This window comes from Labrus bergylta, chromosome 19 (assembly GCF_963930695.1).
Source record: "Labrus bergylta chromosome 19, fLabBer1.1, whole genome shotgun sequence".
NCBI lineage: Eukaryota > Metazoa > Chordata > Actinopteri > Labriformes > Labridae > Labrus > Labrus bergylta.
Window position 1 is genome coordinate 14285710 of NC_089213.1, and position 25537 is coordinate 14311246.

Sequence of the window (25537 nt, forward strand, 5' to 3'; positions counted from 1 at the left end):
AAAAATATTAAAACATAAGTACTGCATCAATCATGAAACAATTGAAACAGTATTGTGCTTTAATTTTTATTTGAATAAAAAAAATCCAAACAAGCCTGCTTTAACAGTTCAGTAGATGTGACTACTTTTTTCTCTGTAGATTATAAACCAGTCTACATAAAGCATATACAGGAACTACCAGACATGGTATTCCTGCAAGAAGAAAGATGATCGCATAGATCCATGCAGGGTATGACACCGATGCCAGTGATGGGAATTCATCCTGTGAATTAGAAAGCAATAGGATTAGTGCATTAAACTTATGTCAAAACTCTGCTGAAATGTGGCTAGTTTTAATATTAAGTTTCTTTCCCCACGTGGGAACATTTCCCACAGAGAGAAAATACATCAACATAGCTGATCACAGAGCTTGTGTACTTACAGAGTTGGGATCCCAGACTAAATAGGTGAGCTCCTTTTGGCCTTGTGTAACCAAGTAGAAAACTAAAATAACCAGAACAACAAGAGGACTGCTGATTCTCCATGAAAACTGCCAGAAGATGGAGGGCTTATAGCCAATCATGAACTCGATGTCATCGTTGAACCTGCCACACAATCAGTCATTTTTTATTAATTTTGGAATATGTCATGAAGTCATCATTCTAGTAGGGGACTTAAACATGTCTTATATTCATAATGGCGTGCTCAGTAGCAAACAAAACAGGTACAATATGTTTCTATAGTAGTTTGAATAAGCGCTAACCTGTCAATGCCGTAGACATAAACAACAGCTATCATCTCAAAGAGTCCAATAGTCAAAAGTGGAACAGATCCAGCAAAGTTGTCAAACAGAGTTACCCAATATATTCCTGAATGCTGTGCAAACAGGAGGGAGATGATGAAGGAGACAACACATGTTACCCCTGAAACAAACATGAACAACAAACAGAGTTTAAGTTTATTTTTTTAAAGACACCAAAGACAAATACTGAAGATATTTGATTGCAGACCAAATGAGTTCATTTAGTTGAGCTATAAAACCAAGTTACCTGTTAGTACTTCATGGGGCCACTTTTTAGGGAAAACGTTCAGATCTTTGAGTGGGACCACCACTCCTTCAATGTTGCCAAACAGTGTTGAGAGTCCCAAGCAGAAAAGCATTGAGAAAAAGAGGACAGACCAGATGGGAGAACCAGGCATCTTGGTGATGGCTTCTGTAAACACAATGAAGGCCAGGCCAGTTCCCTCTACTCCCTGTAGAAACACACAGAAGTCAGAATGCAGATAAGCAATAATAATTTGAAAATTAGATTTATATTCTTTAATGAAGTCACCTCACTAAGAAGTTTCTGTATGTCACAGGGTTTGATGTCCAATCCAAAAACAATATCAGGATTGGAGCTGTTAAGATGATGAAAAGCTGCCTCATAGTTGCTGGTAGTGATGCTGTCTTCAGGAAGCTCAAATGCATTTAGTAACATCATGATGTTACTAAGGAGAAAGTATGTTACTTATTAGTAAAACTGGATAACTGGAATTTACTCCAGAGTATAGGTTGGTATTTTTCAAGTAATTCTAACACATTGCTCACATCCTATCAATATTTGCAGGGAACCAATAATGAATAATTTAGCAGGGCCTGTGAAGAACCAAAGTATTCTGTAGATTAACCAAAAATATTTTTAAACTCTTGTTTTAAGTTCTCATTCAAACACTATTCAGAGTTTTTGCCCACTAAAGGCTACTTGTTCCTCAGCATGTGACCATTTTTTGTCAAACAAGCTGATGCATTAGTTTCAAATCACCTCAATTTTTTTTTACCATCATGTCCAAGTTCCTAAGCTTTCTGAGTAGCATATAAGACCTATCTCTGCACCTACTGGTGTGTTGGTCCTTCAGTGAGATGGGGTCAGGCACATTGGTCGAGAATTGATATCTTGAGGCAGCAGAAAGCAATTGCGCTAATGACGAACAAAAACCTCATCCAAAGTCACTGGTGCAGTGTTTTCCCCATGTATGGAGGCAATAGTCCTCCAAGCGGGCGGCCCATGTTCGAATCCAACCTGTGGCTCCTTTCCTGCATGTCAATCCCCACCCTTTCTCTCCCTGATTTTAATCTCTATCCACTGTCTTATCTCTCCAAAAATGGCATAAAAAGTAAAAAGTCTTAAAAGGTTCATTGTTTAGATTTTAAGACCAGTTGACAAAATACTTTCTCTCTGCCTGTCAGGCACCTATGCCAAGTAGCTTTTCCTCATTGAAATATCGTTGCATCTTCTGGACAACAGTCAAATAGAATTCACACTTACTCATTGATACAGCTGTCATATTTCTCTGTGGCCCTGAAGCCAATGATGGTGTAAGTGACTGTGGCAGCATAGATTGAAGTGAGGCCAGTTACAACCGTAAGGATTACAGCATCTCGCAAACAGTTGTTGCTTGGAAAAAAAGAAGAAAGACATAAGTTGAGCTTGAGTCTGGAAACTACTGTTTCTATTTAATGCTGAGAAGATTCAGACTTAGACTACAAATTATCTCTTACTGTACAGGGTTGTAGCTTGAAAAAGAGATAAGGCCTCCCCAGGCAAGACCAAAGGAATAAAAGACCTGGGCACCCGCATCCATCCAAGTTGTTGGTTTAATCAACTCTTGCACCTGCAAAGGTGCAAAATACATTGTGAGGTTACATTTGTAAAGAGAAAGAGAACCATTATTTTAAGAGCATATTTGAATGATTTGAAAAATACATCAGGTATGAAGAGGAACTTTAGTCCACTCAAGGCTCCTTTGAGTGTCAGTCCTCGGATCAGGAAGATGGCCAGCACGATGTAAGGCAGGATGGCTGTGACGTACACTGCCTGATGCCATGACAAGAAAAAGAAAGATAATTCATAATTATCAGATTAAAGGTTTCAGTAGTGTAGTTCTTTGCATGTTAAAGCAGAGTGCATGAGTACATTCACTTATTTCTGGAAGCTGATTTTGGGGTGTCAGGGAACACTGGTGACTCTGGCTTGCTCTATTTGACTTTGCTTGGTCAACACTTGAGATCTATGACCAAAACTTGTCAGTATGTTACTTTTATAAAGAACACTAGTATTTATCCTGAAACATACTCTACAGCTTCAACCCATTTCTTTTTAATTAAGAAGGAATCAAAAATTTGAAAATTTAGAAAAACACATCTTTGGAACCTGTGTGTTGCCTGTTAATGGGTGTAGACTATGAAGCCAAACAGGCTTATGAAAGGACAAAATAATCATGTGGTCTTTGTATAACTTGTCCTTTTCCTTTTTTTTTATAAAACTATGGCTTACTAAATCTATGAGAACATTTTGTTTTCTGATATCCATTAAAAAACTAGTTGAAAAACTTTGATCACAATGTACAGTACAAATCTGTGAGAAGAAGATCTACCGCAAAATGGTGGATTTTAATCCGTATGCATAAATTTGTAAACCATGGGAATACATTTCTAAACTGCTTTTTATTTTTTCTTACCTGCAGTTTTTGGGGACTCTGTTCTAAATAGCACATTAAGTGCATATTTAAAGTGTTGTCACAAGGTTCTTGTTTCAACCAGAAGGTTGGGGGTTTGATCCCTAGCTTCTACAGTCACATGTCCAAGTGTCCTTGGGCAAGACACTGAACCCCAAATTGTTCCTGCTGACAAATTTCAAGTAGTCTAGTGAATCTGCCCCTGTTATCAAAGCTTCTGTTCTTTGTGAGAACAGAGGGGTAGGGAGTAGACGCAGTAACAATGGAAGGCACTTCTTAGCAAATGGTCATTGACTGAAGGGACAAACCTTGCCTGAAGTGCCGATGCCCCTTATGCAACAGACAGCGATGACTGACCAGGCAGCTAGCAAGCAGACTACTATGGGCCAGTGGATTCCTCCAGAATCAGCTATAGAGACTGAGCTATTCAGAGTCACCCTATAAAAGTAGTAATCCACTGTGGAACTCTGATGACATTCTTGTACGAAACCTGCAGAGGCAAGAAATATACACAAATTAAAATGCAATATGGGTGCTATGGTATATTTATGTACCAGTGTCTAAAACAATACCTGTCCCATTGTCATTGAGGGGGCACTGGGTCCAAGGCAACGGGCTTTGAAAGGAATTAAAGAGATACCACATGATCCAGGCTATTAAGGTGTTGTAGTACAGTCCAATCAAAAATGACACCAACATGGAGCCTACACCTGTGAGACATCACATTCACAAATGCTTAGATAATCCGTATATACTATACGTGTTGCTGAGGTTCATGTAGCTTCATTCTTTTTTCTTTTTCATTTTTTACCCCAGAGGTAAGTTTGCTTACCGATGCCAGTCAAATAGGGGCTAATAGCCCTCCAAACTCCAACGCTGCCTTTCCTGAGACGCTGGCCGATGGCAAACTCCAGCAGCAGGAGAGGCATTCCTTCAAGCACCAGCAGGATCAAGTAGGGAACCAAAAATGCACCTAGAAAAAGGTATATGATAAGACATGAAATTACAAAAATGTTACCACTTTACACTAAGAATTCTGGGGGAAAGTAAGATATTATATATGACATTTTTACGCATGCTTTGATATTTTGGGTTTTATTCATGCTGTTATTATGACTTGGTTTAACTATTTTCCATGTTTAGATTTTTGCTATGATTTATTATTACTTTTGGTTTCATTGCATGCTTTCAGAATTTACTTCCTGTCTTGACGTGACTGATGGTGATAGATTACCTGCACATGTGTAGCCCTGCTCCTGATGGACAGTCTTTACGCTCATTCTGGGGCAAGTACGTCGCCATTGTCTAATCAGCTCTCCCCTTAGCCATCCAATTGGCGGCTAAGGGTCGTAAGGTCTTTTACCTGCTCTTTTGTCACACAATATATTAAAGAGTAAGGTCTTTTACCTGTTCTTTTGTATAGTGTATAGAAACAACATTTTTTATGAATTGGCACTGTACAAATAAAGATTGATTGGTTGATGATTGATGATGTTATTTTGTAAACCACTGTTTTTGCATTGGGGCTGATACGACACAGTGTAAACTGTATTGGTTGGAACCCTTAGTTATTCAGTCACATAAACAGCTGATCCAAGGACATCACCTTTATGTAAAGACAAAGGTCAGCTTTTACTTGAGAGGACCCCTTACTCTCAACATCTAGTGTTATTAATCATTCTCTAGAGTCTAGGGAATGATTTATGACACTTGATGTTGATTTGACAAAACTGTCTTGTGAATGAGTGGTACATTACAGTGTAAGCCTAAGGCAAAAAGTATCAGTCATTTTGTTAAAAATGAAATTGTCAGCTAAACAGTTGAATTATTTGGCAGTATTTGGTCGTAATTCTGTACCGTAAAACCTTCAGAGAAAAGAATAGAAAGCATAAAATTCCATTTGTATGCATTAAATTACGATTAAATTAACAACTGTGTACCTCAACCACACAAAAATCTATGAAATATACAACCACTTAACCACAGATGTCTGTTACCCTATTTATTTTGTTTCATAAATCTTACCCCCTCCATGACTCTGACACAAATAGGGGAACCGCCAAACGTTCCCAAGTCCGATGCAGAAGCCCACACAGGTTAGGATGTACTGGGCTTTGTTGTCCCACTTGGGCCTGTCGCCGGACTCCTCCTTCTCCATCCTCTCCAGATCTTCATAGTTTGGGATCCGGAGATCCGGTCCTGGGTTTGGAAGTACTGCTCTCATGGCAACCATATGTGCACTGAGGCAGTGAAATGGTGTTTACTACAGTTAAAGCAAAGGGGAAGTTTATGGATGTACACATGTGAGCACTCAGCAATATTAAAGCATGTTTATGATGTTTAACCTGCAGTCTACAGATTAGCCATAGCACCCTATGTACCTTTGTATCTAAATGCTCAATTATATGACACCAGCCATGACTGGCCTGCAGAATTGGTTTAAAAAGTGTTTCATTTTATAGGGGCTAGCTCAGTATAAATATATGTCAGTGTTCAGATCTGACAACAGGCAAGTGTTGTCTAGCAAAATTATTAAAATTGCAGAAACCTAATTTGTCATTGGTTATTGGTCATTAGCATAATATAATTTTCCTAATATTAACCATTTCGTTCTGCTCAAAAATCTGACTTGTGAGATAATTATTAACAGGGCATAAGTGCAGTGCAGGTACATTATTGTAATGTACAAAAGAACTTCAGACAGATTTGGTTGCTTTGGAAGATATATATTCTTTTAATTTCATGATAATTGAATGCCTTTATATACAGTAATGAATACCATTCAAAAAATCCTGTTACTACAGCAGTAATTTACATGTTTACAGCTTGATTCAAAAAACGAAATTGGTCTGATTAGCTTATGTCTTGATCGGCGAAAATGTAACATTTCTTGATAATTAATCTGTTTTGATTTGATTATGGATAGGCATTATTCACAATAAGGAAAATAGCTGATCTGATTGATGGGCATGCTCTTGCTTTTGTCAGGAGGCTTAAGGGGCAGCTGTGGCTCAGTTGGTAGAGTTGGTCGTCTTTTTGTCGATCCCCATCCACATATCTGATTAGTCCTTGGGCAAGACACTTAACTATGGAAGCGATTAGTGAACAAAATTCAAATGATAAAGCTAATTTGAAAATTCAAATGCATTTACAGAAATGCTTTTTAATTTTCAGAATATGAGTGTGTTATTTGACTTTAAAATAAAATGATGATTCATTTATCTAATTTGAATTTTAGTTTTCAACTTCAAAAATGCACATTCTTTGACTAAATTAAAATGAAGAAAATTACATTTGCTTTATCATTTTCAAAAAATGCCCCGTTAAATTTGTATCATAATTCAAATGAAAAAGCTAATTTTAAAATGAAAATACAGTAACAGAAACACTTTTTAATTTTCAGAACATAGAAGCATTATTTGACCTATATTTAAAATTAATATTCAGTCATCCAGTTTGCATTATACTTTAACTCTTTATGTATGCATATTGTATGACATCATTCAAAAGGTCTTTGGCTTTTCGTTTTCAAACTTTCCGTGCTAAAAAGTGATCATAATTCAAACCAACTCGAAAATGAAATGGCAAAGTGGACAGCGCAGGAACGTGACGTCAGACTCCAGCTCCCAGGCAGGCGAGCGTAATATTTACAGTCTATGAGGCGAGCGGGTAGAACGCGCACTACGATGGGTGGCGGGGTGAATCTTTAACACTATAGGGCAGACTTTAGTTCACACTGTGATGCAGGTGGCGATCAGAGTGGTTTTTTCAGTGCACACTGAACTTTCAGCAAGCATGACGCAGCACCTTTATAACCCGAGCTGCCAAGTCTCACACGTGACACCATGCCCACTATCTCTGACCCTGAGAGTCACTCAGCATCTGCACGCCGTGAAATTCACACAGACGTGTCCTAAAACCGGTTTATTGATAGATTATAGATCACTCTCTTCTCTGCTTAACTTAGTTACATTAAATCGATTATCGATTGAATTTTCTGTTTCAAATAATCTCTCCAGCTCTGTACACAAAGTGTCTCTCATCCTCTGTGCGTAATGGCACACACTCTCCCTCTCGACCGACTGTATGAGCTCTCTCTCCCTTTCAGAGATTGTTTTGTTGTTATTAAAAGAATAATCAAATACAACGCCAAAATTGAATCAAAATCAGGGCAACAACTAGTTTGGAGCTTGTACCAGCGTTAAAGATTCACCCCGCCACCCATTGTACTGCGCGTTCTGCCCGCTCGCCTCATAGACTGTAAATATTACGCTCGCCTGCCTGGGAGCTGGAGTCTGACGTCACTTTCCTGCGGCGTCCACTCTGCCATTTCGTTTTCGAGTTGGTTTGAATTATGATCACTTTTTAGCACGGCAAGTTTGAAAACGAAAAGCCAAAGACCTTTTAGTTTTCATTTGAATTATGTCCTACAATATGCATACATAAAGAGTTAAAGTATAACGCAAACTGGATGACTGAATATTAATTTTAAATATAGGTCAAATAATGCTTCTATATTCTGAAAATTAAAAAGTGTTTCTGTTACTGTATTTTCATTTTAAAATTAGCTTTTTCATTTGAATTATGATACAGATTTAGCGGGGCATTTTTTGAAAATGACAAAGCGAATGTCATTTTCTTCCTCATTTTAATTTAGTCAAAGAATGTGCATTTTTGAAGTTGAAAACTAAAATTCAAATTAGATAAATGAATCATCATTTTATTTTAGAGTCAAATAACACACTCATATTCTGAAAATTAAAAAGGATTTCTGTTAATGCATTTGAATTTTCAAATTAGCTTTATCATTTGAATTTTGATTTTTTTTATTTTGAAGTTGCTGCAGCTGCTTCATTGGCAGCGTATGAATATGTGTATATGGGATTATTTACTTCTGATGGTAACTTTACATAGACCTCTGCCGTCAGTGTGTGAATGGGTGTGAATGGATGGGTGTGACCTGCAGTGTAAAAGCACTTTGAATTTTCAGAAGACAAGAAAAACACTATACCAGCTCAAGTCCTTTTATCAAGTTCATCTAAGACCCGCCTTAACTCTAGCACTAAGCCTGGAGACCCCCATTGACAGGCTTCCAAAGCCCCCTTTAGTAACAGATGGGTGACATCACTCAGGTTTAATAATAATTTAATTATATTTACAATCTTTGGTTTTCAGTCTCTGTGCTAAGTTAAGCTGTTGTTGGCTCTAGCCTGAAACAAGTGCCAATCTTCTATTCAGGGCAAAAAAGAAAAAATAACTGTTCTTTAAGATACAACATACACTTATATAAGAAATATGACACAGCAGTATCTGAATATTACAATAATAAAGAAAAGAAAAAGAAAAATACTGTCTTCTCCAAAACATTAATTAAAAAAATTAAATTACAGTAAATAATAGAAAATGTATTTCTACATACAAGAACATTATTCCAAATTTAGTCAATTCAAAGTCAATAGTCTCTATAATGGGTATTAGGGGGAAAAAAGCCATAATGTGGCAATTATGGATTTACAACATACCGAAAAATTCATTTTGTTATTAAATATTCATTGGAAAAGGACTCTAAAACTTAATTTTGTCACTCATTTGTATTTTGGCAGAGATGGTTTCCAATTTGTCATCATAGTCGTTCTTCTTGCAGCATTTTTGCTGGATGAATTTGTAGGCGGCAAACACTGGGATGGCTAAACTTGGAATTCCAGCCAGGATGAAAATTATGACGTTGATCCAGGAGGGAAATGGTCGTGCTTCGAGAGTGGGGAAGTCCACCTATTATCAAAATTAAGAAAAATTGTACTATTTACTGTATTGTACTACTGTAACAATGGGTTTTATTGTATATTGTCACTAATACTGTAGCACCACCACGAGTAATGCAAGTATTATTAGAGTTTCTAAATAGTTCTTTAGACAATACTATTGTGATGAACACACTTACCGCCTCCTGGTCCCAAACCAAATAGGTAATGTTCTTGCTGACTTGGGTTACAAAGTAGAAAATCAAGATGACGACCATAATGAGAGGACTGACAACCCTCCATGTCACCTGCCAGAAGATATTGGGCTTATGACCAATCATAAACTCAATGTCCTCATTAAACCTGTGTGGAAGCAATAAAAGGAAGAAATGATATCAGCTGAGTGTGCCTGAGAGCTTCCACGAAAGATGCCCTTGCACTTTTATTAGATACAGTTAATAATGAAGCCTGTTTGGCATTTTTGTTTGATCAACATGTTGATGATGCACTGGACTTCAAGGAAATAAAACACCTCTCTGTTACTTAAGTCTAATACCTTATATTAAAAACATGCACCTTGATAACATAACAGCTGTCAGAATGCAATATTTCTCATATTTTATAGCTAATAAGTAACAGTTCTTTCATCATCAAAATTACACATTTTCCACATCAATATAATCTTGCTGCATCAACATGCCAACATGCTGATTGGCTCTCACTTACAACCAATGCATGAATGTTAAACTTGAGGAATTCTATTGTTCTACCATGTAGTTTAGCATGCTAGCATATTAACAGTTGTTTATTAGCATAAAATACAAGTTGTTAACAGGGCTAATAGCCTTAACTCTTAGACACTGTACTAATAATGACTTACCTATCCACCCCATAGATGTAGATAACAGAAATCATTTCACAAAGTCCAATGACCAGAAGGGGAATTGAGCCAGCAAAGCTGTCAAAAAGAGCTAGCCAATAGTTTCCAGAGCGCAGGGAAAATATGAGACCAAAAGCACACGATATTAAGCAAGTTAGACCTGAAAAAAAGAAGAGAAAAAGTAGTGACACTAATTTCTCTACGTCTAAGAGACAATATTTTATGTCAAACGGGAAAGTCAATTACCGCAGAAAACTTCTTTAGGCCAAGATCGGGGCAGCAATCTGAGGTCCTGCAAAGGAACCACAACTCCCTCGATGTTGCCAAACATAGTGGAGAGACCGAGACAGAAAAGCATGACAAAGAAGAGGACAGCCCAGAGCGGAGATACTGGCATCTTGATGATGGCTTCTGTAAACACGATGAAAGCCAGACCTGTTCCCTCAACTCCCTGGATGGATTACAAATCAATTATTTTAACCATGAACTCCATTGTCAAGCCATTGTCCATTGTCATTGTGATTGCCAAAGTTGTCTGTAACAATAATACTAGTGATTTTTTTTTACCAAAGATGTCTAAGGATTAACATAAATGATAAAACGACTAAATGCTTTTTACTGACCTGACTGAGGAAAGTGTCCATGTTACATTCCTTTATTGGCAATCCAGCGATGATGCCTGGACTTGTCGTGTTGAGGTGGTTAAAAACCTCGTTGTAGTTGCTCTCTGTAATGCTGTTTTCAGGATAGTTGAAGGCATTCAACAGCTCCAAGATGTTGCTACAACAACGGCAGATAATGACGGTATTAGTCAGCAATAATATGATGCGAATGCTTTTTACGATTTATTTGTTCACTTTGAAACTCACTTGCCCACGCAATCATCATATTTTTCTGTGGCCCTGAAGCCAATGATGGAGTAGATAACTGTTGCAGAGTACACTGAGGTGCAGCCGTTGATGATGGAAATGAGAACAGCATCCTGCTCACAGTTGTTGCTATAAGTAAAACAATCAATGACCATGTGAGAACAACTGAAGAGTTCATTGTATAAATGGGAATTTCAGGTAGTTACTCACTGAATTGAGTTGTAACTGGAAAAAGAAATGAGTCCACCAAAAGCCAAGGAAAAGGAGTAGAAAACTTGAGCACCTGCATCCAACCAAGTTGCTGGATTCATTAACTCATTTACCTGAAACAGATTTGGATTTGTCAACAGAAGAGTCCATTTGAGCTATGAAAATTACATTTGATGTTGTGGTAGTAATCATTGTCTTGTTGCTTCACAGCCTTTTTGAATTATTTACAATTGCTTGGACAGCAGGCCTGCACTGTAAACCGGGATTTTAAGGTTTCTTTATTATTCTTTCCTTTTTACTTGGGGAACAATGAAACCACGAGGAGTTACATTTATATTGTGACAGAATCATAGACTGTCACAAATTGATATATTAGTCACACAAACTAAGTGGAGCTAAAACTGTTTTTTTCATGTCTTATCTCTATTGGAAATGTGGGGACACTATGTCTTTTGCCATCAGATTGTATTAATCATGCAATAAGAATGTACAGAGGATATCTAAAAAAAAGAACAAACAAAAAAAACAGTATGATCAACTCTGCCAAATACAATGAGTTACTGTCCTACAGGGATTTATGTATGGGACTTTATTTTGCCATGGAGTAGCAACTTTTTGAAGTCAAATTCATTGACAATTTGAGACTTCAGGAAGTTATTGCCTCTGGACAAGAAAAAGGCCCCAATATGAACCCTTATAGGACAACAACTGGTTGCTGTTTTATCTTCCAATCCATATGGTAAACCTAGCTTACTGCCTGCTTTCTGCTGCCTGTTTGGACAGAATTGTCAGTGATTCAGATCTACCGATCTAAGACTAATTATAAGGAGGTATTTAATAAATTGTGGAACACTTTCTTTAAAAAATGGACCATATGTTTTTAACTACATATTGGGTGATTTGATCATCAGTGCTTACATCTGGCGTGAAGAGGTACTTAATCCCCGCTATAGATCCTTTGAGGGTCAGCCCTCTGATGAGGAAGATGGTGAGGACCAGATAAGGCAGAGTGGAGGTGATGTAGACAGCCTGAGGAAATAGAGTTTTGTTTAGATTAGCCAAAGATACAATAAATATTTTTTTACCTCTAAGGCTTGCATTACTCCCACCACATCAGTTTAGATGTAATTAGGTTTTTCAGACCTTTCCTGTGGTCTCAATTCCACGGATGCAGCAAACATAGAGCAGCGTCCAGGCAGCAACAAGGGACAGCACCATCCACCACTGTAGACCTCCAGCATCGTCAATAGCTGTCGAAGTGTTCAGGGTCTCTCTGTACCAGAAGTAGTCAACAGTGGTGCTACGAGCACACTCCTCCACAAGACCTGCAAAGGACAGATACAATCAACTAAGGATCTTATCGTTAACAACAAGATATCAGAAACCCTGGAAGGAAATGCTAAGGCAGACTGTCTTGCAATGTGCATTTTTTAGAAACTTTGATGTATGAAGGCATACCTGTCTTGTTAGCATTGAGGGGACATTGGCTCCAAGGCAGAGGGTTCTGGAAAGAGTTGAAGAGGTACCACATAATCCAGGCCATGATGGTGTTGTAGTACATGCCAACCAAAAATGAGACAAGCAAGGAGGCAATACCTGTATCAAAATGAAACAATATGGATAATGCTTTTTTTTTTTTTTTTTTCTTTTTATGAACCTGAGATCACAGTCAGGCTAGTGGATCTACTGAGCTTAATGAAGTACTTCAAGCTAAATACTTAATGCAGCATGATTTCTTTGCCAAATTGGCATTGCTTACATGCTTTTGATGAGGTTAAGATGTTATGATTTTAACTATGTTCACTATCTTAGATTAGCATGTTCATATTTGCTTATTAGCTGTTTACATGGAGCTGAGAAGGGGATGTCTCTGGATATTCATAGCATTTAATCATAGACAAGAGCCCTAGGTGACAATTTGAGGTTATTATTAAAATGATTAAAATCATTACATCATGCGGTAACAAGAATGTCTGCATCAAATTTATGGCAATTCATTAAAACGTTTTTGAGAGATTTTATGTAAAATCACAAAAGACAGGGCATCACTGTTAATCCTTTGAACAACTTGAGAGTCTTTCATTCTGAAAGTGTTGGGGCCACCAACATGCATAAAAAAGCAACAATAACGGATGGATATTATGGATATGTTTGTGTGTGTGTGTGTAGGTGTATGTGTGTGCACGTGTTTGTGTGTGTGTGTTTATTTTACACACCGACTCCTGTCAGGCATGGATTGATCGATCTCCATACTCCCACACTTCCTTTCCTCAGACGCTGACCGATGGCAAACTCAAGGTGCAGAAGTGGGATTCCCTCCAAGACCAGCAGGATAAGGAATGGGATCATAAATGCTCCTAGACATATTAAATTCACATTATTTAGAATGAGTTACAATTTAGTGACTGCTTTACTTCCATCAGCACCTTAACTAAAGTGAGCAGTAGACTTTAAATTCAAAACTATACGAAATTATTCAACAAACTTTTAAAAGCATTTTACATAAGTAAGTACTGAGTCGAGAAAAAAAAAAATCAAAATTAACCACATCAGCATGATAAGATATGGCAGGATATGATTCAGGCATAGCCAAAGAAGGTATGATAAGAAATTACAAGAGACAATACACTTTAATATTCCCTATAGGGAAATACACAGAGACAATACAGTGAAATATAGTGGTCTAGAGAGCCTTTTCTATTATTATCTCAATTTTGTGTATAAGCCGAAATATCTTAAAAGAAAACCAGTGCTGAGAAATGTTGACTGTGAATTTTGCTTCTTAGCCGTTTTAATTCAACTGAGTCAATTTTGCAATGTTCACGTCAATCATACTCTAGAGACAGATGCTTTTCTAAATTAATTCAGTCTTGATGAAATAATCCATTCATATAGCCTACATTCATGTGTAACAGTAGATTTCATTGTAATTATGGATGAAAAGTACAAGGTTTTAAATTGTTAAAAATTACTTTGTTTCTTAAAACAGGTTTTACTTAAACCCTTTTAAAATCCTCTGTCTCTGATAGCTGTTATATTTTGTGTTCCTCTTCAAGAATTCGAACAGATAACACTCAGTCTCATCCTAGCTTACCTCCTCCATGGCTCTGACACAGGTAAGGGAATCTCCAGACGTTACCAAGTCCTACACAGAAGCCCACACATGTGAGCAGATACTGGGTTTTGTTGTCCCACTTGGGCCTGTCCCCTGCTTCCTCAGTTTCCATCCTCTCGAGGTCCTTATGAGAAGGGATCCGGTCATCCAGTCCTGGGTTTGGCAACTTTAGCTTCATTGTGGCCCTTTTTGTTACTTCACTGGACTCAGAAATAGATGAAAAAGTAGCAGTTGAGACTCTCTTCAGTAACCAGTGTTATCGCGTTCCTGCAAGTCTTCTGGTGCCTGTGTTCTTTCTCAGGCAATCTCCTCTGTTGTCTGTGTGTCTCTGACTCAATTGCCTCACTGCTTGTCATTGGAATGGGCACTGAGGTATTTTACTTTGACCTATGGCACCCAAGCTTAAGTTATCTGTAGCTCATTACATTCTGTTTTGTATTTTGTAATGTCAGCATATTCAAGAGGAAAAAGACGCAGCCTTCTTGATAATGATTGATGTGTCATAATGTGCGAGTGTCATCCTGAAGACAAGTTTAATATTCATGAGTTTGTGATCGAATAGTGAAAACATGACGAGGTGTAAACAAATAAATACTTCACTTACACTTCATCAAAACACATATTTAGTATAGTTGAGAGGAGGGATGTGTTGATTGTATTGACAAGTCACAGATTGGCAACAAGTAAAGTAGAAGCGTTCACATATAAAAAGCCTTTTTTGTGTCACATTGTTTGGTTGACAGAGAAGGAAACAGTCTATTAAGGATGACAACACATTTTCCAATCTTAGCTTATCTTAACTATAAAACCATGTCCTTGAGAAATTTAGTTTTATTACAAAGGAGTGTTCACATGTTCACCCTGTTAAAGTGCATTTGTTCCATGTTTGAACAACAATTGAAAATCAATGTTGAACTATCTTATGGTTGATGTTTATGTTTAAAATTGCTGATATTGTGATTAAATGACATGTGTTTCTGCTGTCTAATAGATAAGTGTTCATCGACACCTTATCAGTATTCCTCAATACAATTATTAACTGAAGGAGATAAGTGTCGGCATTTACAAATGGGTTTACAATGCTTTGAAAATCAATAAAAGCCATATCCAAGGTTACATTGAAAATGTGGTGTAAACTTTATTGTGGTACGCACAGTAAGTGCGTCACTTCTACAATACAATACAACAGAGTACTACAACCTGTTAAGAGAAGTAAGTTCAAGCATTTGAAAACACTGGTTCAATGCTTTTTGGTGACAGAATAATAAAAGAGCTAAAAGCTTATAAAAAGACTGACAAAAATGACAAAGGGTGTTCTATATATTATTATGTTAAGATGTTCTTTCTAAAAGACAACATGTCTCTTTGTACCAGTGCCACTTCCAAAAGATCTCATTCTTCCCTGGTATTTCTCTTATGTGTTTTCTAGTTTAGTCTTTAGTGTTTCATGTGCTATTTTGTAACTTTGTATCCTAGTGTTTCTTTATGTTCTCGTATGTATTGTAACTTTCTTAAGTTATTTATGTCATTAGTGTTCCCTGATATATGTGGTAGTTGTCCTCAGTGTTTCTTGTCCTGCCTCTGTGTGTTTCCCTCCAGTCTTGATTGCCCTGATTGTCTTCACATGTGATCGTTAGTCTCACCTGTGTTTGATTACCCCATGTCTATTTAGTCTCAGTGTTCCTTCCCTTGAGTTGTCAGTTCATTGTTGTGTCGGTGTTGTAAGCTGTCAGCGCTGTTTGTCGTATGTTGGAGTGTCAGTGTTTCTCATTGCTTATCAGTTTTCGGATGTCCTCAGTTTGGACATTTTGATAGAAAGTTTTAGTTGTTGCCTTTTTGTTTACATAAATAGTTTTTCATTCTGCACTTGGGTCCAGTTCCTGATTTTCCACACCCGTGACATAAAGACTAAAAACAGATCTATAGACGTGAAAGTTCTGGATTATCATTCATCACACAGCCACAACATTTGCCATATCAAGTTAAAGGTGCAGGAGTTCAGAAGATAAATCAAGTTTTACTTTGCTGGTTGTAACTTTTAAGTATTTTTATTGGTTCAACATAGTAAGAAAATAAAATTAAAATCTTTCATGCAAAAACCTATGGGCATACATAATGTCATTCTACAACAGTTCCTCATTTCATCAAAGCATGTTTTTTAATATTCAAATAAATAAGGTAGGGGTGCCAGTAGGCTAGTGATTGGTGTGCACACCCAATGTATGGAGGCTATGGTCCTCCAGGCGGTTGGCCAGGGTTTGAATCTGAGGTGTGGCTCCTTTCCCTCATGTCATTCACCCCCCACCCTCCCTGTCTTCTGGCTCTCTGTCCTATCTCTAAATAAAGGCATGAAACGCCCAACAATAAACCTTTAAAACAATAAGGTGACCATGTAAACAGAGAAAAATAAAACACAAACAACAACTTTAGCCAATTTTATTTAACTAGGTGTAAGATTCTATACAATGCCTATGAAAACACAAGTTGCCTTACATTGTCTTTTCAAAGGGTGGTTACAGTAGATGCCACATTCTAAAATATAAAATAATCAGATTTTAGTCAGCATGTAGGGTAAACAAGAAGAGGTGTCATACACTGTAGCAGCAACAGTTTATGTAGCTTTTCATCAGAGATAAAAGAATGTTATCATGGAAAATTCATAATGATTCAACATACCTTATACAAACACAGTAGTATAATATAAAGATGCACACTCACATTTCAAAATAAAGGCACTTAGACTAAACATTATTTTGACAAAGCAATCAGAAAAATCATTCATATTTGAACTGCTTTTGTGTTTTTTAGAGACAATATATGCAACACATGCCTTATTCTCAACAATCACCTGACAACACCTCCTTTAGCTGCAAACAATTAGCTGTCTATTTTAGCTGCAAGTTTTAGGGTCTCTTCCTCTGCTCTTTCATCGCCAGCTCTGACCTGCACCAGTACTGCACTCTCAGCCCCACCACCACCCCAGCATCCACCTGTAGGCTCCGACGGGGGGGTTTAAGATATCATCCCATCACTCCTAAAATTTCTGCATGTAAATTAAAACTGTGAGGAGTGAATAGGTTGGAGCCTAGACACCAAACACAAACTATTTTCGGCTCAAATAAATATTTTAAAGAAATACAAGTTTTTTGACTGAAATGGTTTTAGGTTTTATAGATGTTTTTTTTTTTTAAATAGAAAATTGTGATTCAAAACCCATCATGCAGCATCCTCCGGCGAAATGCAGATTCCATTTTAGTACTTTTATTCCATGTTCAAAGATGTTTTTTTGCAGCAGTATCTTTGGAATAATTTATACAAAGCAATCCCCGGGATCAAAAGACTGGGAAGTCCCGCCAGGATGAAGATAATAACGTAGACCCAGCTGGGATAGGGCAAAATCTCCAACACTGGAAAGTTCACCTGTTGACACAACAAGGAATACATTTTAGATAAAAAGAAGTATTCATAGTTATTTGAAGCATATTGACTGACCACAGGTGTGTATCATACCGAGCTTGGATTCCAAGTGATGTATGTCAGTTCGGCGTTGACTTGGGTGACCAAGTAAAACACAAAGATGACCAAGACAATCAAAGGGCTGATCACTCTCCACGTGGCCTGCCAGAAGATGTTGGGTTTGTGTCCAATCATGAACTCAATATCTTTGTTAAACCTGATAAAGAAAAACAGATCTGAATCTTGAATCTGCATTAAGGTTTAAAAAAACTCATCGTCTAAACCTTGATTTTGCACACGGCTTTATCATGACAGAAGGTAGAGTTGGCTTAATGGTTTACCTGTCTATTCCATACAGGTAGACCACACCCGTCATCTCACAGAAGGCAATAATAAGCAAAGGGATGGAGCCTGCGTAGCTGTCAAAGAGTGCTAACCAGTAGTTACCAGACTGCAGAGCGAATATGAGGGCGATCAAGAAGGATACAAAGCATACAATTCCTGAAATAATATAGAACACAAAATTACATGTTTATAACCTCTTCACTTCATGTATGTTTTTACTGTCAGCACATTGGGTTCAATGGGTCTTACGCATCATTCACCTGTCAACGCTTCTTTAGGAAACTTCTTAGGAAAGATCTCCAGGTCCTGCAAAGGAACCACGACTCCCTCTATAGATCCAAACATGGTGGAGAGCCCGAGGCAGAAGAGCATGATGAAAAAGAGAACGGACCAGAGAGGAGAGAAAGGCATCTTTGTGATGGCCTCTGTGAACACAATAAAGGCCAGACCTGTTCCCTCTACCCCCTGGAAAACGAGTGAGCAATTAGCTGCAGAAGAATTTTAACCGAGAAAGGAATCATTATTACTGATGACATTAACATACTTCACTGAGAAAAGTCCTCAGCTCACAGTTACTTAGGGACAGCCTTTCAATGATCGCTGACCCTGAGACTGTGCTGTTGAGGTTTTGTAGCATTTCATCATAGTTGGTATCTGTGATGGTCCCTTCGGCTAGATCAAATCCATTCAGCAGCATCATGATGTTTCTGGAAGAGAACATTTAGGAAGATAATGAGTGAAATATATGCACAACTATGCACTAACAATATGTCATGCACATACCCGTTGATGCAGGCATCAAACTGCTCTGTTGCACGGAAGCCAATGATGGAGTATATAACAGTGGCAGCATAGATAGAAGTAAAGCCATTGATCAGGGCTATGATGACAGCATCTTGCTCACAATTGTTACTAAAAGAAAAGGGGAAATTGTACACTTTCAAAACAGTTTTAAAAACAATAATTGCACAGTGACTTATTTCATTTAGATTTTCAATAGTGATTCTTCATTCTTGATTCCTCTTACCGCTTGTATGCAGTTTACACACGATAAATCAAAGCGGACAAGTATTATGTGTTTATGCCCACTCATAGGATTACAATAGGTGTCATGTAGACTCAACATGGTGATCTCCAGTAGTGTGCTTACTGAATAGGGTTATAGCTGGAGAAAGAGATGAGACCTCCGAAGGCCAGCGAGAACGAGTAGAATACTTGAGCTCCTGCGTCTAACCATGTTGATGGGTTCACCAACTCATCCAGCTAGAACATGTAGGCAAGTGGCAGGAGAAAGAAATCAAACGACGGCTTCCTTTCATGATATTTTTCAACCGATACTTGTTGGTTGGTGTGTTACATTATTGCTTACATCTGGTGTGAAGAGGAACTTGATTCCATCTACAGATCCTTTTAGAGTCAGTCCTCTGATGAGGAAGATTGTAAGGACCACGTAAGGCAGAGTGGAGGTGATGTACACAGCCTGCAAGACAGGTAAGACCAATATGAACGCAGGAATTGTTACCGTTTTTAAATATCGGAAAATCATTTGAGTAACTGTTCCTTTTTCTGTATGGAAAAAATGTTTCTCGTTAAATGCAAATTTTTGTAGCCTACAAGTTTTAAAAAATAAAAAACGAAACTTCATGTCTACTAGCTTTACACACATTTTAATTTTTGGGGCGGGTAAGAGGAAGACATTCATTTTCTGTGTGATCTAAGAACAGAACAGCTGGAGTCAGGAAATCTTTAACAGCTAGACTTTGGACTCACTTAGCATAAAGAGCAGGGAAACCGTGGTGCTTTACACCGAAGTGAAAAACAACAGCTTCTCTTTTAGGAGGCAGGGGAAACACACGTCCAATAAACCAATAATTATGGCTGCACTCTATTTATTTCCAGCACTTCAACAACATTGATATTTTGCATGCTGCTTTAAAGCAGTGAGTCTCAAACTTTTCAGCTTTCAATGCCCAAAATAAGAGAGCTAAAGAGTGGGGACAGCGACTGTCCTTTAGAGTGGTTGTGGCATATGATGTAGCACGCATAGCCATGCAAACGCACATGTTCGGACCTGGGCCACCCACTTGGAGGACCATAGCCTCCTTATTGGGGCATGACTTAACAGCTAGGCCATGGGCAACCCACCTGGTGGGACCCAACACCCACTTTGGGAACCACTGCTTTTAGGGACCATTTTAGGTAACGCAGCCATCATTTATACTATTAGTTGCATCCATTCTTTTCTGTTAGAAGGGTAAGAATTGATTATTACTTGTTAAGCAAATGAAAAGTTATAGGTGTGTGTGAAAGGTGTACAGGTGTACAGTATGTGTACTATATTAAGTACAGTCAAGATGCAGGTGTCCTGTGGATGTAAATGGCCTTTAAAATGCAGCTTAACACTTTATAATGTTACATCTTGCCTGTTTTACTGCTGATACAAAGCATTAGGATCCTTGTTGCCACATTACACATATTATTGCAAACAATGTCCCACCTTTCCTGTGGTCTCAATCCCTCTGATGCAGCAGATGTAGAGCACACTCCAAGCAGTAACCAAACTGATCACAATCCACCACTGCAGACCTCCGCTCTCATCTATAGCCTCTGAGGTGTTCAGTGTCTTTCTGTACCAGAAGTAGTCCACTGAAGTGCTGCGTTCACATTCTGACACGAGACCTACAGAAATGGAGGACATTCAAACTGTTTGTATGGATTTGTAAGGGTTTGACCAAAAAGGGGGGGAGAAATTTGAAAAAAAAAACACAAATAAAAATAAAAAAACAGGGACATGCCTGTGAGATTTTCATTGAGAGGACACTGGCTCCATGGCAGGGGGTCCTGGAAAGAGTTGAAGAAGTACCACATCACCCATGCGATGATGGTGTTGTAGTACATCCCGACCAAGAATGACACTGACATGGATGCAATACCTGTGACAGAGGGTGACAGTGTTTGTGTGGGGTGGGTAACAGACCTTTCTTAAGATTCATTTTTCATGACTAACACAGGGAAATTATCTAGTCGTGTATTGGCTACATGGCGGATTCTAGTCATAAATGATAATATGGATGAAAGCTGTCTAAAGTTTATCAAACATCCTGATTCAGTAACAGAAACACAAGTTTAAATGGCATATACTGTACACCTACCAACTCCAGTCAAGTAAGGGTGAATTGCAGCCCAGGCCCCCACACTGCCCTTTCTAAGGCGTTGGCCGATGGCAAACTCCAAGTGCAACAGTGGAACACCCTCCAGGACGACCAGGATGATAAATGGGATGATAAAGGCGCCTGTGGACACACCAATGAAAGCTTAAATAACTGGATTTAAGATTCTATTCTTATCATAGAAACACCTTATTTAATAAAGCCATGTTTGCTCATTGAAACTATAGATCCTAAACACATTGAAACCACATATTTCTGCCACAAAGCACAACAATACTTTCCTTTCATCAAACTGCTTGTACAAATGTTTCATGTGATCTGAAGTTTTTTAATGTCTTCATTATCACGCATGATGATCCAGCTGAACATGCACTCCTTTATCAAGACATTTATAGACACCAGAGATTTAAATCAGCTGACATGAAAAAGCTGAATCACACATGCATGAATGATCCTTTTACAATAATCATTTTAATGTCATGAGATAGTGTTGTGAAATCCGGCTTTGTTGTTGTTGAAGCAATTAAATTCAATCGGAGATGATGTCACTGAAGCTCTTGCTACATGGGAAAACTGCCTAAGATAAATAAACACTAAAAGCTTATGCTTCACCTCCACTCCAGTGTCACAGAGATTGTTATTTCAACCTCTGTGATGCTTTCAGTTTATCTCAATAACGCCTGAGGGTTCAAAATAAGTTGAAGATTAAAACGAGTCTCTTCCCACAACTCTCCCTGAAGCCATTTGGTTAGACAATGGAACCTGTTGGGTGTCTATTGACTTTAGAAAAGCCAAAATGTTGCTTTCTTTTTTAGTCTGTTTGCAGCTTTACAGTGAAGCCAAAGGGAAGTGCAAAATCGTGCATTTGCAAAATCGTGCATTTCATCGAGCGTCCACTTGAGGCTGGCTCCAAGAGCACCAGAAGTCACATACACACCACAGCCAAAATAGCCGTCTTTACAGCAAAAAATGAACATGTTTATAGCCTGGAACTCAAAAATAAACAAAATAGGTCTGATTAGTTATCGTCCTCATGGGCACACACTGTTCGGGGGTGTATCTGTTTTTATATCCAATCTGTTTAGTTTTTGCAACAAAATATTTAATCTTTGCTTCAACTTAAAAGTAGAACCAAAAGAAGGCCATGATCTGAAATGTCACACTCATCTCAGCAACCCGGTGTTAAATGTATGTATTCCAAATAAAGTGTAGTAGGCTGAGCTTTTCATATCCAACACAAGGAGATTATACTGTTAAGAACAATAGGTGGAAAGTTTTTTTTAGCAATGCTAAGCTAACTGTATAATGACTTTGAATGAAAACAATGTTGTTGTCATCAGTTTTCTTAATTCCAGTCAGGGCCCGGCCCGGGGCATAGGCAGTATACTGTAGGCAAATGCTGGGGAGCTGGCCGTCCATATAGGACCGTCCTGGCACCCGAAATGAGTGAGGAAGAAAAGTTGAATAAGAAGAAACTTAACTTTCATTTAATGTTATTTTATCTAATGTAAATGTCATGCTATTATTCTGTAATAAAACAAAAGAAGCCAAGAAAACATAACTACATCACCTGTTTAAAAAGTCTCTATTTACTTGCGCCCTGCTCGTTACCTTCTCTTTGTTGGGGAGGAGGGCAGACGAGTGAGTGACACTGACCGTACTGATAAATATAAGGTTTAAAGTCAAACATAAAGCTATATATGCCAGTTTTCTTTAAGTGGATGAACATTGTGATTGGTGGTAGAATTGGTTGCAATACAAGGGGCACCAGCTAAAATCTTGACTAGGGCACCAAGTGAGTTAGGGCCAGCTCTGATTCCAGTTCCATAAAGAGTAAAGTATTTGATAATCACTTGGTTTTCTTATAGCATCATCATTAGGCTGATATCAGTTTGTAAAGGTTAATAAAGTAGATATTTCACCATAAAAACATCAACATATGAGCTTTGATAATGTAGGTATGCTCAGAGTAGACTGCTGTGCTCACTGAGTACACAACAGCTTTTACAGAATGAAACTTAACCAAATGGTTTTTTTTTTTCTCTTTGAAGCAGCTCGTAAAAAACAAAACTGAAAGTCTACTAACATGCTGAGAACTCTAAGAACACAATGTTATTTATTTGTGTTCTGAACTTGTTTCTGCTTGTGCTGCTCTGGCTGATACATTTTGGATTGTTGTGTTTGTTTCATGTCTGCTTATCTGGAGATGTGCTTGTCTGATAAGAGGCAGTGCTATCTGTGCACCTAAAAGGCAACACTTCAGCACATGGCAATGTTGGTGTTTTAAGGCTGGCTGATGACGCATGTGACCGTTAACAGAATCTGAAAAAAAAAAAAAAGAGTACGTGTACAAAACAAAACTTTATTTTCCATGAGTAATAATGTCCTCTTAAATTGGTCTTTTAGATCATCCTATCATCAAATGCTGGGAATTTAACCACAACTCTGTTGTTAAATGGAAAAACCCCAACAAAACTTTATAATCCCGGTGTGGTTGAACGCATCAGTAGTTCTTTGCTTTAAAATGGCCATTTAAGCATTAAACAGTAATGCCTGTTTAACTACAGAGGTTAATATTTAACCATAATCACCTTAAGTGTAGATGATAGGCTCAAAATGATGCTTCATGGTTTTATTGTGTGACTAATGAGTTTATTTTCTCTTAACAAATTGAAAGACAATTTTATATTTTAGATTGCACCTTTATCCTGTCGCTTATAAAATCATTCACCCAACCAATCAACTTGGAACACTTTTATTTCCATTTTTAGTCATGTAAAATATAATTGACACTCTGACATACAAACCATTAAAAATGGTTTCATCACTAAGCAAAAGCATCTTTTACCAGCATTATTCTGAGTAATTCCTTTTTATTGTTGAACTTTCAATTAAATGCATCTTAATATTTCATCAGGTCCAATATTCATTGAACTCACTGCTAAGTTTAACAGCATTTCCAAAACATTTGTTTTCAGATTTCTGCAAGAGCTGGTTGAATGTATTAGTTTCATATTTTAGCCACAGATAAGATCAGCTTACCTCCTCCATGGCTCTGACACAGGTAAGGGAACCTCCAGACGTTACCAAGTCCAACACAGAAGCCCACACAGGTGAGCAGATACTGGGTTTTGTTGTCCCACTTGGGCCTGTCTACAGCCGTCTCTTTCTCCATCCTCTCGAGGTCCTCATAAGAGGGGATCCTCTCTTCAAGGTCCCGGTTGGGAAGAACCAGCCTCATGGTGATTGTTTTTGTAAATTGAGTCTACAGACCCTGAACGTATGGCAGGCTTCCTCAGTAGTTGAGAACTTGGAGGTTTCAGTGCTGCTTGCTATTAGACAGAAAGATCACTGTGTGTGTGACTGTGTTTTATACATGCTCTTTATCTCTCCACCTCATCTGACATCTGGACGAGAGAGACAAAGGACAGAGGTGGTGTCACCACCATGTAGATCATTCCTTATGTGACAAAGTTTGTGTATGCTGGAAAATTCGACATCACACTGTTATTTTGTATCACTTCATGCAAATATGTTGGCCTCATATCATTTCTTAACCACATAACAGAGAGGAACTAAGAATGCATTGTTTGAACACAACTGTCAAATATATGAAAGTTCAATACATCAAAAATGAAAAGGTAACCACAATGCTCTTGCATTATAAGTTTACAGTTTCACTTTCAGCTGTAATCATATACAAATAACTGGGACATCACAAAGGTAAATAACCAAACCCCCAGGTGGGTGACATACCCACAGCTCTGTGTTTGTTCTGCCCTCCGAGTCTGCCTTCTCACTGTTAACAATTTGGCATGGTACAAAAAACCCAAGCCACCCAAACCCGTACAGAGCGGCGTGGTCGAACACAGTTCACTTTCATTTAAAACTATAGATGCAGAAGCAGCCTGTACTGAGCAGAGATAAAATACAGGGGTTTATAGGCATGATCAAATGCAGGATCAGAGTGGATTCAAAACAAGACCGCTGAGACTTATTTAAACTTGTTGAAAAGGAGTATATTTTTGTGACCTTTAAAGTAACATGATCATGTTTCAATGTTTTTTGGGGTAATTAATTATCTTGACATTTTTTTAATGTCTTACCAAGTGAAAACAGATTACAGCACAAGCATCCAAATCTGGTTGTACCGTGCCATTTGGTGCAAGTTGTCAGTTTGTCTGTTTCTGTTTATGAGTAATGCAATACAGTACGTCCTTCTTACCTCTGTGGCACAGCTGAATAAGTAGACTCATAAAAATGAAGAAAACGGG

At 38.0% G+C, this 25537-nt stretch overlaps 3 protein-coding genes across 4 annotated transcripts; all 3 read right to left on the reverse strand.

Annotated features, from left to right (window-relative positions):
* Positions 1 to 7: 7 nt before the first annotated feature.
* On the reverse strand, positions 8 to 5732 carry LOC109990900 (sodium-dependent neutral amino acid transporter B(0)AT1-like). 2 transcript variants are annotated; one of them, XM_020643171.3, is made up of 12 exons: positions 5503 to 5732; positions 4310 to 4450; positions 4050 to 4187; positions 3786 to 3967; positions 2727 to 2837; positions 2522 to 2634; positions 2289 to 2417; positions 1314 to 1470; positions 1029 to 1233; positions 743 to 902; positions 422 to 584; positions 8 to 262 (listed from the first exon to the last, which is right to left on the reverse strand). In XM_020643171.3, exons 1-12 carry the CDS (start codon positions 5708 to 5710, stop codon positions 122 to 124), a joined length of 1848 nt encoding a protein of 615 aa, XP_020498827.3. In that variant the 5' UTR covers positions 5711 to 5732; the 3' UTR covers positions 8 to 121. The 2 variants fall into 2 exon arrangements, with proteins under 2 accessions (XP_020498827.3, XP_065804571.1); XM_065948499.1 differs by lacking the exon at positions 5503 to 5732 and adding an exon at positions 4712 to 5477.
* A 2873-nt stretch (positions 5733 to 8605) lies between these two features.
* Positions 8606 to 14667, reverse strand: LOC109990883 (sodium-dependent neutral amino acid transporter B(0)AT1). The gene is made up of 12 exons (XM_020643146.3): positions 14272 to 14667; positions 13394 to 13534; positions 12636 to 12773; positions 12321 to 12502; positions 12096 to 12206; positions 11178 to 11290; positions 10968 to 11096; positions 10722 to 10878; positions 10345 to 10549; positions 10099 to 10258; positions 9419 to 9581; positions 8606 to 9249 (listed from the first exon to the last, which is right to left on the reverse strand). Exons 1-12 carry the CDS (start codon positions 14468 to 14470, stop codon positions 9043 to 9045), a joined length of 1905 nt encoding a protein of 634 aa, XP_020498802.1. The 5' UTR covers positions 14471 to 14667; the 3' UTR covers positions 8606 to 9042.
* Positions 14668 to 16712: 2045 nt separating this feature from the next.
* Positions 16713 to 25052, reverse strand: LOC109990885 (sodium-dependent neutral amino acid transporter B(0)AT1). The gene is made up of 13 exons (XM_020643147.3): positions 25020 to 25052; positions 24306 to 24595; positions 21246 to 21386; positions 20889 to 21026; positions 20591 to 20772; positions 19463 to 19573; positions 19244 to 19356; positions 18877 to 19005; positions 18638 to 18800; positions 18354 to 18558; positions 18090 to 18249; positions 17803 to 17965; positions 16713 to 17712 (listed from the first exon to the last, which is right to left on the reverse strand). The coding sequence occupies exons 2-13, from the start codon at positions 24502 to 24504 to the stop codon at positions 17554 to 17556; spliced, it is 1863 nt and encodes a 620-aa protein (XP_020498803.1). The 5' UTR covers positions 24505 to 24595; positions 25020 to 25052; the 3' UTR covers positions 16713 to 17553.
* Between the last annotated feature and the right edge of the window lie 485 nt (positions 25053 to 25537).